Raw genomic sequence first — 15,872 nt, forward strand, 5'->3', positions numbered from 1 at the left:
CTGCAATGTAACTTCAATGTCACTAAACTGCCGCTGACGTGTGCTTTCTATCAACAAGCCCTTTTAGCTACAAGCTACAAGCACAATTTTTCACCACACATGTATTATTTTGAATAATGACAACATTACTGCACGGAATCAAACACTTTTTATGCCTAAATGGATAGAGCAAAAAATCGTAAAAACGTAATAAAAAATTTACGTATGAAATGTTTTTAAGAATTCACCAATTTCCAGTCACTTCTAAGGAATTTAACTATGTTGTGAAAAGTATTTCTAGTGGATTGAAAGAAATGATGAAGGCACATGTGAAAAAGGAAACTCAGTATACCATAGGCTCAATAATGATTGATGGGATTCCATTTAATAGCAAGTGCAGTAATAAACATATTAGGAATACAATTCAAAATTCTAATAGGAATAGACCCAACTGTAAATCTTATTGGAGCTCTCAATACAGTGATTTAAACTGGAAACATATATGGCTTCACCCCTTTCAATATTGTATTTATAATAAAATTAGAGAACTACACGGGAAAATTTTACATTGTATTTATCCAACAAACTTGTTTATATCCAAATTTACAGATGTAGATCCCAAATGTTGTTTCTGTGGTATAGAAGAAGAGTCAATAATACATGTATTTTATGAGTGTAAGTTCACAAGAGATATTTGGCTTAATTTGGAGTTACTTATTCATAATAAAACTAATTATAGAATTAAAATAGCCAGTCATAATGTAATAGCCTCCTTTGAATATAAAAATAAAAATATACAATATCTAGTAAACCTATATATACTACTTGGCAAATATCACATACACAAAGCTAAATTCAGTCAAATTAAGCCCCTTCTGAAACTATGGATAATTGAAATCAACACCTACCTTAAAACTTTAACTAATATACCAAACAAAAAAGCTATAAAGACAATAAACTTGGTAAAGAACTTCAGTTTACAATAAACCCTCCCATACCCCTCGGATCTGTGCTGTATAATATGTCTTCTGTTAAGTGTTTGGGATGTTGTCTGTCTGTTAGTCATACTGTATGTTAGTCATACCATTTGTCGTACCTCCTGTTATGTTTTTTCCTTTGTTTAATTAAAAAAAAAAACAACAACAACAACAACAAAAAACACAGACAACTCCGGCTGACATTTAAACAATGAGTAGAACTTAGAAATGATATCATAAATGTACTAGATGTTGTAAGTTTGAAGCACCTAGTCGCAATGATAACAACTTAAAGATGCTTTATTGTGACAACTGTATTTTTCAATTATCTGTCAGTTTTCATGAGGTCTGTATTTTTATACCTCAGCTGGATGTGGATCCTCGGGTTTACGAGACCCCTTGTATCCATTGTAGCGGATCCAGTTTTTTCGAACTACTTTCCTTCTCCCATCTTTGTTGACGGAGGGACAATAGTTCCGCACAAAATGGATCCCTAATCCTGTTTAATGTATCAGTTTCATATAAATACAGTCACAGCTGAGGTATAAAAACAAAACACCGACTTGTCTGGAGAGCAATATGAGCGGATCCTCCAGTTCGAAAACCAACAGTAATTGAATTAACTTTGATACTACTGTAGCAAGGTGAAGTCCAGATGGACTGTCTCTGCTAGCTTGGCCAGCAGGGAATTCCTATTTGGCTGACCTGGTAGAGTTTTGGTCTTCAGGTCGAGCAGTCTGGTGTTCAAATCCCACTGCCATCCCGGCCACAAAGATAGGTCCTCTGGTCACAAACTGCCGTTGTCGGCAGGATGTGGGTAGTCACAGAATTTGCTCAAATGCACCTGTGACTTCGGGATGAAGTCAAAAATGGTGGGGAAATATGTACCAAGGTGAAGTCCAGATGGAAACGATGTCCCCTTTGGCTGACCTGGTAGAGTCTTGGTCTTCAGGTCGAGCAGTCTGGTGTTCGAATCCCACCATCGTCCTGGCCACACTACGTTGTAAGTACAAAACACGTTTTCAGATGATGTGGTTCTGTTGACCTCATCAGAGGTCAGACAGTCTGGTCATCTCCCTAGGGAAGTCTTCCAGGCATGTCCACCTGGAAGGAGGCCCAGGACACACTGAAAGGACTGTATGTTCCAAATGGCTTTGAACCGCTTTGGGATCCCTCAGGAGGAGTTAGAGGACTTGGCTGAAGATAGGGAAGTGTGGGGTGACCTGCTTGGTCTACTCCCACTGCAACATGGATCCAGATAAACAGCAAACAGCTGATTTATGCGCCTATCCTCATCTATGGTTATGAGCTTTGATAGTGACTGAAAGAACAATGTCCTGGATATGCAGTTCCTCTTTAGGGTATCCAGGTTTCCAGTCAGGGACAGGATGAGAAGGTTGACTATTCAGATTTGACTCAGAGTAGAGCTGCTGCTCTTTCACTTTGAAAGGAGCCAGCTGAGGTGACTGGGAGAGCACCCAGGGGCATGCCTGGTGGTGTCCCTGGGAAGGTCTTCCAGGGATGTCCAACTGGAAGGAAGACCCAAGACATACTGGAGGGTTTACAGCTCTCAGGTGATTGAGACCAGCTCAGAATCCCCCAGGAATGGTTAGAGGGCCTGGCCAAGGATATAGAAGTATAGGATGAGCCATATGCTGAAAAAATAGAACCTAACAACAACTTCTTCAGTTAGTAGCACTCAAATTAATTTGACTGATCCAAATTATCTTAACAAGTCAAATTTATGCCAACTTGTTATCTTAACTTGGACGAAGCAATTTAATTTTTGTACTTTCGTCTTTCTTTCACAGCGCAAACTTCCAATTCAAACTCCTGTACTGGTGGTGGCAGTAATGCACCAACCTTTCGTTAGCGCCCGCTGATTATGTGTTCATGATGAAGAAGCGCGGCGCTCCTTTCTGGTTGTGAGGTGCTCGGTGGAGCTTGCAGCTGTGTTGTGTATCTGTGCAGATTTCATTTTTCTGAAATCGCAGAGGATTCACTGTCTGCCTGGAAACGAAATAATACAGACAATGGCCTTAAACTTCACCATCAACAGAAACAGTCTACCTCTCGGTGAGTGACAGGTGGCTAGCAGTTATTCTTAGCTGTAGCGTTCACCTCGGAACCACAGACGAACACAAATGAGAAACCATGTGAGAAACCTGCTTTTTTTAATATTTATGTTCATCTTTCTGCTGAAGCGTGACTCAGCTCAGACTTACTATTGGTAAGATGGTAGACCAAATCAGTTCTAAAAGTTTTTGTGTGGAAATAACTTCGAATTTCGTGTGAAGTTGCTAGCCGAATTGAAGTGTGTGTTATTCGGAAATTGAATGTGTTGTGATCTGCGAGGTATCAAAATAAGTACCTTTGCAAATGATCGTTTTCTGTTATTTGTCTTCTAGTTAAATGGAGTCAGGTGTGTGTGTCTGTGTTAGCGGGTAATGTTTGCTAGCTTGTCGTCGTGGCATATCACGTCCGGCCATTCATTAAAATTTCTTTATAAATTGCCTAAACGTTGCTTTTGAAGTATGAATTTGTCCTATAAATTCCCACACACGGTGATTTTGCGACGTGTCACGAAGTGTTTTTATGAACTTGGAAGTGACACACCTGGGCAGCCGTCAACCTGACTTTAGCTAAAACGGGATTTTATATATAACGTTACATGTTGCTCATCAGTATCTAAACCAGATAGTTTATACTGGATGTAAATCGATCTGCTGTGTCCTTTGCATCATGTTTTAATCCAGTGACTTGCATTTAAACCTTCTAAACAGCGCCCCTATACGTTGGCAGTCAGCATTACAGGCTGATGCAAGCGTGCTGAAACGTGGAATGTCAAACTGCATTTTTTGTTGTGCACTTGCATTTGTTTAAAATGCAACTGACTTAAAATGTTTTTGGAAGTTTCTTCCACTGAAACAAAGTTGTGTGCACTTGCAATTTACATTTTGGGAAGTTGCTCCTAAAAAGCTCCTGTACTGATTTTTTTTTTTCTTTTTCTTCTTTTTTTTTTGTAAGCCCTTGCCAGATTTTTTTTTTTTTAATTGTGTGTTTGTGTGTGCCTGTTTTGTAAATGCCATATGCAAAATTTGAATTTTTGAGAATGTGTTTCATGGGGAGGCTATTATATTTTTAGATATGCCCTTCTTTTCCTACTGCGATGTGACACTGAAATTTCCCCATTGAGGGATGAATAAAGGCTTTTCTTATCGTATATTTCATGTCATCTTTTCACTCAGGATAATAACATAATCAGTGCATTATTGATTTTGAATTCAATCACCATAATGGGTTAACTGGTTATATAATGTTATTGGAAGGGACAAGTTAAGAACAGCACAAAGTAAATCGCTTTGTATTGCCACTGAACAGGTGAAAATGCCATTAGAAGTGTGTGGGATCATGTAGAGGGTCCAAATGGATCTAAATGTGAAAATTTACATCACTAAATGTAGATCAACTTCTTTTAAAACAACTGATTATGCAGTTGGCTGCTTACTTTAGTATACACTAAATGACAAGTCGTCAAAAATGTTAAGAGCCCGACCCATGTACAACTCCAATTCCAATGAAGTTGGGATGTTGTGTAAAATGTAAATATAAACAGAATACAATGAATTGCAAATCCTCTTCAACCTACATTAAATTGAATACACCACAAAGAAAAGATATTTAATGTTCAGACTGATAAACTTTATTGTTTTTGTGCAAATATTTACTCATTTTAAAATGGATGCCTGCAACACGTTTCAAAAAAGCTAGGACAGTGGGATGTTTACCACTGTGTTACATTACCTTTCCTTCTAACAACACTCCAAAAAGCATTTGGGAACTGAGGACACTAGTTGTTGAAGCTTTGTAGGTGGAATTCTTTCCCATTTTTGCTTGATGTACGACTTCAGTTGTTCAACAGTCCGGGGTCTCCGTTGTCGTATTTTGTGCTTAGGTCTGGACTGCAGGCAGGCCAGTCTAGTACCCGCACTCCTTTACTACAAAGCCACGCTGTTGTAACACGTGCAGAATGTGGCTTGGCATTGTCTTGCTGAAATAAGCAGGGACGTCCCTGAAAAAGACATTGCTTGGATGGCAGCATGTGTTGCTCCAAAACCTGGATGTACCTTTCAGCATTGATGGTGCCACCACAGATATGTAAGTTGCCCGTGCCATGGGCACTAACACAACCCCATACCATCACAGATGCTGGCTTTTTGAACTTTGCGCTGTAACAATCTGGATGGTCTTTTTCCTCTTTTGTCCGGAGGACACGACGTCCATGATTTCCAAAAACAATTTGAAATGTGGACTCATCAGACCACAGTACACTTTTCCACTTTGCGTCTGTCCATTTCAAATGAGCTCGGGCCCAGTATGGCTTTCGCTTTGCATGGTAGAGCTTTAACTTGCACTTGTAGATGTAGGGAAGAACTGTGTTAACTGACAATGGTTTTCTGACATGTTCCTGAGCCCAAGTGGTAAGATCCTTTACACAATGATGGTTTTTAATGCAGTGCCCCCTGAGGGATCGAAGGTCACGTGCATTCGTTTTCGGCCTTGCCACTTACATGTAGAAAGTTCTCCAGATTCTCTGAATCTTCTGATTATATTATGGACTGTAGATGATGGAATCCCTAAATTCCTTGCAATTGAATGTTAAGAAACATTGTTCTTAAACTGTTGGGCTAATTTTTTCATGCAGTTGTTCACAAAGTGGTGATCCTCACCCCATCTTTGCTCGTGAACGGCTGAGCCTTTTGGGGATGCTCCTTTTATACCCAGTCATGACACTCACCAAACAGGTGCTCTTTGAGCATTCATAAACTTTCCCAGTCTTTTGTCACCACTGTCCCAGCTTTTTTGAAACGTGTTGCAGACATCCATTTCAAAATGAGCGAATATTTGCACAAAAACAAAAAAGTCTATCAGTTTGAACATTAAATATCTTGTCTTTGTGGTGTATTCAATTGAATATAGGTTGAAGAAGATTTGCAAGTCATTATATTCTGTTTTTATTTACATTTCACACAACGTCCCAACTTCATTGGAATTGGCGTTGTATATCAGTTGGCCGATATGAGTCTTTCACATGTGTATCAACTTAATTTTTGCAGATAGGAAAACTTTGTTATTTTATCAAATAATGCAGAAAAAACACTTTGAAATGTCATGATGTAATTTGTCAATCAGTGTGTGCTCCAACACCATTGTTTGCAATGCTGTTAAGCATAGCTGTGGTCCTCATGTGTTGCATTATCTACAAGAAACAGAGGCAAAGCAACCAGTTGTCATTCATCTTCAGAGTGGGTGTCTTGTCTCTTAGAGCAACAAGAGACAAGTGGTTGTTAAGCCTGGGTTCCACCGAATAATGAAGGATGAATAATGAGCCACGCAGCATGTTTTCTTTGCTACGAGAGGGTTTCTTCAACTATCGTGGGAGAATAATGGCTTTGAGTGGCTCTTACGGGCATTGTCTTCAGCTAACGAGGCTCCTTTCTGAGCGTGGTGCTAATTTCAAGATGTTCAAAATTTAGCAACAACAGCGTGGGGCAGTTTGTGTACAAGGTACTATGATGAATTATGCCGCGTTCACACTGGACGCCACGCAACGCCACAAATTCGCATCCCTCGCCTGGCGATGGACGCTCCACCATCGCCCGGTGTGTCGCTCTGCTTGAGCCGCATTCACATCGGACACCAAAAATTCATCATTTGCCGCAGGAGCTGCGTCTGAATGATAGCCGCTTTCAGTGGTACTTCTGCCTCTCCAGGACCCAGTTTGAGGACCTCCTGTCCCGTTCGCGTGCGAAAAGTATGTCTATGGTTGATTTAATATCTTGTTAATGGATCACATGAGCTCCGCTGTGTGTGCACACTGTGCACTGAAGCAATGACTCATCATGCTTCAAAGGAACATTTAGGCGGATTCCAGCTCACAAGTGATTTTTTTTTTTTTTTTTTTTTTTTTTTTTTTTTTTTTCCTCCAGTCACTAATGGACGAACACAAAGTTAAAATTTGAATGACTGTGTAAAAGTGGCTGTGTGTTTAAAGCCGCAGAAGAAATAACTCCAGTGAAGCAGTGCAGAGCTCTGCAGCAACACAGCAGCAGAGCACGCAAAATACTAATTTTGAAGACATAACACAAAGTTAAAAGTTGTATCAAGGTGACTTGTAAGCTGCAGAAGAAATAAAGAATTTTTTTTTTTTTTTTTTTGGAAGTGATCCACATGAGTTGCGGCAGCAGGTGTATATAATTAAATTGGCCACCTCATTGTGTATGCAGAACGGCAACGTGCGCACAAAAGGATGATTTTGCAGAAATAAACGGACGAACACAAAGTTAAAAGTAGGATCACGTTGTGAAAATGACTGTGTTTAAAGCCAGGGAAAAAATAAAGCCAACAAGCCACAGATGGAAAGGAAGCCAGTGAGAAGGAGCACAGAGGTGGCTGTCCAGGAATGGAGAACAGCAGCACAAGCGTAAAAGAGTGATTTTTGCAGAAGTAAATGGATGAACACAAAGATAAGTGGGGTCACAATGTGTGTGTTTAAAGCCAGTGAGCCACGGAGCCAGCGAGGAGCACAGAGAGGGCTATCCAGGAACATGTTGTTCGGTTCTAGCTGGTCTTGTGCATTACAGATGGACAGCAGCCTGGCGTGCAGCGCACAACAGCGACTGTACTGGAGCGTCTATTTTTGGACTGCCTTTAAAAAATGTGACATTTGTAAACCCGTGCCTAAACGTGGGCCAATGTCGCTTTATCATGGCGCTATGTGGCTTAGCGTGGCTGATGCAAGCCATTCGAGGCTCTAATGACACGTTGGTCGTGGCTCACTAGAGGCTGCTACATGGCACATGCGGGGTACAGAGAGGCACATAGAGGCACCTTAGTAGTGGATACGTGATAGATAAAAATGTGGGTCATTCTTCGAATAATCGCTGACACACACCCATGCATGGCTCATTATTCATGGTTTATTATTTGGTGGGACCAAGGCATTACCTACTGCACTGCTGCACTAAGTGGAATTGATGAGCCATATAAAAAACAAATCTTGATTTAAAAATAAAAAATAAACTGCTTTTCAATGCCAAGATTGCACCAAATTTGCATCAAAATTTCAAATTTTCTTTACTCCTGGCAGGCACCTATGCCAGGTGAGCATTTTGGATCTCACTGAGCTCGGCCTTATCCATCATGTTCTTGAGAACAACCTGTGTACGGAACAGCAATGAAATCCACTTTTGTACTTAAAATTAGGGATGTCCCGATCCGATCACATGATTGGAAATCGGACATTGCTTCCCGATCAGGAATCCGATATAGATCTTATCATCATTATTTTGCTCAGCGCTATTTCAAGCTCATTATTGTAGATTAATGGGCCTTTCACGCGTCGGAAGCGTCAGAGGCGTCAAGAATTGGTGTAAAAAGCATTATTTTCAATGAGACGCGTTGCTTTTTAGAGGCATCAGCATTGCGTCAGAAGCTGAGCTAAAGCGATGCTTCTAATGGGAGCGAGCATTGCCGCTTGTTGGCAGGCTGGCGTGGTCAAAGTTCAACCCAATCTTTTTTTTTTTTTTTTATTTTTTAATTGAACAAAAAAAACCCCATAAGTTCAACCCAATCCAACTTTCGGCGCTCTGAGCTGTGACGTAGCTTCGCGCTGTCCAGTAGGAACAGTGCGTCGGGCCAGAACATGGAAGACTAGTGGCAGAAACCACTGATCTGTGCAAAACAGATTGGTGCAGAAACCACTGATCTGCTCATTTATAGAGCAGTTTTCTGAAGAAAAATCCTTGGAAATGTTTTTTGTTGTTGTTGTTGTTTGTTACCTCAAAATTTCTGATTACTGTTTAAAAAAGTGTAGAACCCTTGTAATTAAATTAGCTAAATCAGTAAATGTTCTTTAGAAACCTTTCATCTGAAAATTAAAACCACCTGTTATTTCAGATTAGATAATTTCTTGTTTAACATACGGAATCTTGGACATTTATTTTTAGACAGATAAAATAACATGGAAATTTGTACATTTTTTAAGTGTGGTAGATTATTACTTGATTGTTCAAGCTACCTCAAGGAGAAGTGCACTGTTTAAGTGATAAATAATAAAATAAGGTGATTAAAACGAAAATATTGTATATTTAGCATTTGTTCATTGTTCATTCAGTTTTTTTAAAGTATCGGATTGGGACTCGGTATCGGCAGATACTCAAAATCAGATGACTCGGAATCGGATCGGGGCCAAAAAAACCTGATTGGGACATCCCTACTTAAAATCTACTGAATTCATTTTCTGTTCATGTAATTTGATGGTAAGTTACAATTATAGTGGCTGGATAACTTAAATAATATGAGACAATAGTTGTCTCTTGCCCAGAATGGGTAAAGTTACAGTGAGTTAGTTGATGAGAATGTAATTGAAACCCTGCAGTGAGGTTGTTTGACACTCAGCGATGAGTTGAACTGGTTTTCTGCAGTCACTCAGCAGGTTCAGTCGGTTCAGCAAGAAGTTTGCAGCTATATAGACCAGCAACCGGTGATAATTCTTTATTGTCCTGCAGGGGCGCTGTTGACGGCAGAGCACATGAAGGAGACTGTGCAGCTGGTGGTGGAGGAAGGAAAAGATACCAGACTTCGTGTCTCAGAGTTAGTGAGACATTTGCCAGTTTCATAATCAAACTCAGGCAAAAATATCTCATTAATGCACATGATATTACAGGATTTACAGTTTCATTGTATGAGTCATTGGTCTGACAGCTCTTCTCCTTCAATTCTCCAGTGCAGTCCAGTTCAGTGATACCAACTCCATCAGTCGCTACTTGGCCCGGGTTGCCCCTGCCCTTGGCCTCTATGGATCCAACATGATGGAGCAGACGGAGGTGCGTGTTTGCAAGTTGGATTTTCCGGCAGTAGTTTGAAGTTCTTGGTCTTCATTCGGGGCGCTGTCTGATACCTGTAGGTGGATCACTGGCTGGAGTTCAGTATGCGCCGTCTGTGTGCTCAGCCTGCTTTGGCTGTGGCTCTGGGTGAACTGGACAAGGCTCTGTCCCTGAGAACCTTCCTGGTTGGACACACCCTCACCCTGGCTGATCTCTCTGTCTGGGCTGCTCTTAGAGGTCAGTTCCCGATAAGAATCTGAAATTGAACGATGTACTCCATCTTTAAAATCTGTCAAATGTTTTAAAACTCAGCATCATACTCAGTTGACTTCTGTTTGCACACTGACTACCAGAGAGGGGCACTTCTCACTTTTTCTCATTGTGCGTGATTGTTGGATCCAAATTAAAATCTATAATCTGAAAAATCTCAAAGCAGCCAGACATTAACAAAATGGCTTAATAATAATGTCAGATTTGCTTTTCTATTCATCCAACATGCAGCTGTATCTGTTTCCCCAGGTCACAGTGAATGGTCTGGACAGGACAAATCCTTCTCCCATGTCAATCGCTGGTTTTCGTTGCTGAGCTCACAGGTTCCCTTCACTTCTGTGGGCAGCAAGTACACCAGCAGCAAAGCTCCACCATGCAAGTCCAATGTAGGTTCAGGGTCCAGTCCTGTTTTCATCAACATTTAGATTGAGATGTCTCGTTATTACTGCTGATCACAGTAACCGCAGTACATGACGTTCATCTAGTGAACTTTTAGTATGTTAACATTTACAATGTGGCAGCATTAAACAATAAGGACAGCTAGGAAGCGCCAACATCTGCTGGGGTAAAGAGAACCATTATCTTACCCTGGAGACGGGAGCTAAAACTGACATAAATGGACTGCATTTATTTAGAGCTTTTCCATCTGCATCAGACGCTCAAAGCACTTAACACATCAATGCCATCAATGTATATGTAAGAGTTATTGTCACACTTTTAATTTACAGTAAATCGTCACTTTTCTGTGCAGTTTTCTTAAGACTACTCAAGAATGAAAACATGAACGTTTCCAAGCCACTAAGTATCAGGGCTGTGAAAACTCTGCGGATGCGTGGAATTCCACAGATTTCAGCATGGGGAGGAGGGGGAGATGTGTTGGTGTTTCACTCTGTAATTGTGATCGTCACCGAGTTTTTAAAATGCCTGTTGCAAAGCGTTCTTATTTTTTACAACATCATGCAAGTTTTATAAATCCATGTGCACTGATCTGTATAACAGATATAGATCAGTGTAGCCACGGAGATCCGTAGAGAAAAATGGCTCACGCAAAGCGTAGCTGTTACAACAGTTGTCGTAAAGCAGGACTGGGTGGTTGCTACGGCGACGTTGTGTGCCTCCTGCTGCCAGACGCTGTTCTTTAAGCTAAATGTAGCATTTGGACATTACATACTTTTTAGAGCTATCAAGTTTTTAAAAGAAGAATTTTGTAGCATGTCTCTGTCACGAAGTGACGTTGGACAGAGAGAACATGGCGAGAAACTGTCAAAAAGTTGGATAACAAATGAAGAATTCATGGAATTGGCGCTGGCTTGAATTTTAAGTTGTCTTCTTGAATTGAAAGACAGAAGAAACTGGAAAAGCGAACTGCATCTTGTCCCATCAGGAAACATGGTAAGAATTTTTCTCTCCCTGGAAAATAAACATTGTGTTGATCAAACAGGATTTCACACAAGATTCTAATCCAGTTACATTTTTTCTGGAAATTTGATTGGTTAATCTTGTGAGATTTCAGGCCGTATAATATCAGGTGTACGGTGGCAAAATATTCGACCGCTTCACATTTCATGTATTACTCCACATCCTGAGTGTGCGCTGCTACGCCGATATCAGTAATGGCGCAGTCAGCTGAGAGCGAGAGATGTGGTGTAGTGACAGCGATGCAGAAATGGTTGAATTGAAGCTACCATACGAAAGTATTGATGTGGATTCTGATACAGAATTACTGTTTCACATTTAATGGATTACTGCTGTTGGAGCGATGATGAAGATGCTGTTGGTAACGGTAAGCCTCGCCGATTGAATTGCAACCCCAATTCCAGTGAAGTTGGGTTGTTGTGTAAAATGTAAATAAAAACAGAATTCACACTCACTCTCTCACTCATCTTCAACCGCTTAGTCCAATTAAGGGTCGCGGGGGGGGCTGGAGCCTATCCCAGCAGTCATAGAGCGTGAGGCGGGGTACACCCAGGACAGGACATCAGTCTGTCACAGGGCCACATATAGACAAACAAGCACATTCACACCCACTTGCACACCTACGGACAATTTAAAGATTCCAATCCACCTAACCCACATGTCTTTGGATGTGGGAGGAAACCGGAGCACCCGGAGGAAACCCACGCAAACATGGGGAGAACATGCAAACTCCACACAGAAAGGCCACAGGTGGGAATTGAACCCATGACCTTCTTGCTGTGAGGCAACAATGCAAACCACTAAGCCACCATGCTGCCCCAAACAGAATACAATGATTTGCAAATCCTCTTCAACCTATGTTCAATTGAATACACCACAAAGACACTATACTTAATGTTCAAAATTATAAACTTTATTGTTTTTGTGCAAATATTTGCTCATTTTGAAATGGATGCCTGCAACACGTTTCAAAAATTGGGACAGTGGTATGTTTACCACTGTGTTACATCACTTTCTAAGCCAGCACAGAAAGTGACAGTTCTCATCATAATGTCAGAATGGTCAACTCACTGATGATCACTTCTCGGGTCTGTGATCTTTACTGCCTGATTGACGACCACTTTCACGTGATTGGCTACTGCTTTGCTGCATCTTCTCTGTCTTGCATGTTTGACAACTCTGTTCTTTATTTATTTGTTAATTTGACATTGGTAGTATGGACACAGGAGATGGTCACCTCACTGAGTCTGGTCCGCTTGAGGTGTTGACGTGGTGGCTAAGGCTTACACTTTCTTTCTTTGGGGGTGACTTATGTTGTGATTTGGCGATATATAGAGTGCCTTAATTAAGAGAGTGGCGACATAATGAGTTAAAAAAAAAGTCATGTGACTCATGGTGCCATCTTGGGTTCAAAATAGCATTCACTGTTAATCTCTCTGCATGGAAATCCAGCTATTTTATTTACTTATTCGCTGAAAATTACGGGTTGCTGTGCATTTGGAGGCACAAATAGACAACAAGAGCTTCAAGATGTACAGATTCCCTTCAGATCCAAACAGAAGAAAAATTTGGGGAAATAAAGTCAGCTGTGTGGGATGGAAGCCGACATCATCATCAAAGCTTTGAGAAGTAAATTTATTGTTCAGTCCCATGTACAGTAAAACTCACATAAACCGTCATCGTATAAACCAGATATTCAGTCACCAGACAAAAAAGTCCCAAAGTTTGTATTGTTTTCCATCTAATAAACACAGTATAGAATGTAATTTGTACAATGGATAAAATGTCCTGTCCAGTCGCAATGTATTTCCATTAAACCCCTTGCATGTGGGACGGGAGTCATTCCTGTGATTAAAAGCCCGACCGTTTATTTTTTTCACACCGTACTCAGACTCTGAGCCGCAGCCTGACATGTACCTGTTAAATCAGACAGTGCAACAGGCTGTGATTTGACACTTTTCTGCTTTCACTGTTTAATATGCCATCATATTATAGTTTTTACAGTGCACACGCCGATTAAAAATGGATCAGAAAAGTCCGCAACTTTACAGTAGAGTCTGAAAAAGACGAAATTGAACACTTTACCTTTTGATTTGGAGGTGATGATTGTAGAAAGAAAAGCTTGTTGAGAATCAAATTAATCCATAATAAAGCGTAATCCAGAGACTGAGAACATTAAAACTGTCATGCAGTTACAGAGCTGCAGAAGCATAAATCAGGCTTTAAGTGAATAAAATAAATCATCATAAATTGTAAATTTTATAGCTTAACTATTTATATATTTATTTTGATAGCACCTGTACCTGGATGTCTTGCTGTATGTGGTTAAATTATTTAAAAAAATGTTGAAAACAAAAGGTTCATTCAGGAGTTCAGCGCAGTTGGAAGTAAAATGGTGCTATGTTCTGAGTTGATGCCACTCTCGCAATTAAGGCACAGTAACATTATATAAATGAATGGAGTTGAAATTAGTCGCAGAAATCTACAATGCCTTAAGAGTTGTCGTGTGTGCCTTTGTGGCTTCTCTCACTCGTCTCTTTTCTTGTGCTTGAGAACATTCGTCCAGAAAGATGTGCTGTAGAGTACCATACTGTTTGTGTTTGTTAATGACTGATGTTTAGACATTTTCAGGGACTTGGAAATGTTGTGTCTCTGTCCCCTGACTTGTCTGGGGGGAAAACAAAACTGTAAAAGGGATAATTTACTGTAAATTCATAAATGTCACATGTACATTTTATACCTGTATTTGTTTTATTTCACTGTTAAAGCTTTTGTTATTCAACAAATTTGCAAATTTATATAAACATTGTGATTATGCAAATTTGGTAAACCTGCATTCACTTGTGTGTATTTTTAAATTCTGTGCCAGTAATTCTGTCCAGGACAGTAGACATGATTGACAGCTGTCACGCTGCCTTCCTAACTGTTTGTGTCCATTTTCTGCAGTCTGAGGAGAAGGAGAAGAAGCAAGACGTTGGAAAGTTTGTGGATTTGCCAGGAGCTGAAATGGGCAAGGTGGTAGTGCGATTCCCTCCTGAGGCCAGTGGGTGAGGCACACTGTGATGTTTATTAGATATTCAAATCTCAGAGGAAAATTACGGAATAACCCTGTTGTGTCTGATGATTTTCAGACATTCATGTTGGATTTTACGGTTGCAGATTGCTTTTGAGGTTTTTTTTTTAATGGATAACTAATCCAGTTCCATCGTTTGCACAATTTATTTTTCTGTAAGTAATTCAGTCGGCGAAAGGGTGTGGTCGGCTCGTCAAAGCTTACCATAGGAACAGCGTCTTCATGCTAAACTGGAAATTCTGAGCAGACCCACAGATTTCTCCATCTTGTCAGCTGCATTGAGTCCATCAATCATTCCAGTTAAATCCATTAAATCCACACAGTTCAGCATCGTCATCCCTGCACTAGTTTCTGTCACTGTCAGCTGACAGCGCCATTAGTGAGGGTTAGGGTTAGGGTCAGGATGTGGAGTAACACATCAAATGTGAAACGGTTGAATATTTTGCCACCGTCTACTCGATATTTTATGGTCTGATATCTCACACGATTAACCAATCAGATTTGTGGAAAAAATGCAGTTGGATTAGAATACATCATTAATGGCTCAGTTTTTGCATTTTCATATCACTTGACCCTTGAAGGGCTGCACGATGTATCATGATATGTGCATGTGCGATTGCCACGCTGCAGGATGTGCAATGTCAGATCAAACGTGTCAGCCGACAATTGGTTCCAGGACTAATATACAACAGAAGTCTGTCTGATGTAACATAATTTACTCCTATTCAAGGGTTCTTGCTTATGTGGAGTTTTGTTTGTAATTTTTCCTTTTGCAAATGAGCATTGTGCAGGCTACACATCAGGTTAGCCGCAAGTTTTCACAAACATCTGGTGGTTGTCTGCTCTTGTCAGTATTAGAGAAGCTTCATTAAACATACCATTCGAAGAGGTGGATGCCTCGTTGAATAGTATGTTCCATCTTTCTGCTCATGCAAATATTCTTACCATTGCACTCATTAAACATTCATTTTTTAAATATTTTTATTGTTTATGAATACTGTAAACTTTTATTTCCACCTTCACCTACAGATTATATTGGAACCTTCATCTTAAAGCCAGTCCTATTAGTGCAGCGGATAAGAGAATATTCAGAGGGGAATCCTGCAAATGGTGATTTAAAACATCAAATTCGGCAAAAATACTACTCAGACAATCCTCTTTTGAAAAAACCGATTGGCCACTTGAATTTTCAATCGGTGGTCAGGTAGGGGTCAATTGAAGAATTACACAGAGGTCAAAATTAAAAGATGCTCCAATCATATTGAACAG

At 40.3% G+C, this 15,872-nt stretch overlaps 1 protein-coding gene across 7 annotated transcripts in view; it reads left to right on the plus strand.

The window, feature by feature from the left end:
- The first annotated feature begins 2,864 nt into the window (after positions 1–2,864).
- eprs1 (glutamyl-prolyl-tRNA synthetase 1) overlaps positions 2,865–15,872 on the plus strand; it is a 57,122-nt gene continuing 44,114 nt past the window's right edge. For all 7 annotated transcript variants that reach the window (XM_034185098.1, XM_034185089.1, XM_034185130.1 and 4 more), the window contains exons 1-6: positions 2,865–3,032; positions 9,527–9,611; positions 9,745–9,844; positions 9,925–10,081; positions 10,364–10,500; positions 14,477–14,577. In XM_034185098.1, coding sequence (XP_034040989.1) covers positions 2,990–3,032; positions 9,527–9,611; positions 9,745–9,844; positions 9,925–10,081; positions 10,364–10,500; positions 14,477–14,577 — 623 coding nt within the window. In that variant the 5' untranslated portion in view covers positions 2,865–2,989. The remainder of the gene's footprint in view (positions 3,033–9,526; positions 9,612–9,744; positions 9,845–9,924; positions 10,082–10,363; positions 10,501–14,476; positions 14,578–15,872) is intronic.

This window comes from Thalassophryne amazonica, chromosome 2, assembly GCF_902500255.1.
Source record: "Thalassophryne amazonica chromosome 2, fThaAma1.1, whole genome shotgun sequence".
Lineage (NCBI taxonomy): Eukaryota > Metazoa > Chordata > Actinopteri > Batrachoidiformes > Batrachoididae > Thalassophryne > Thalassophryne amazonica.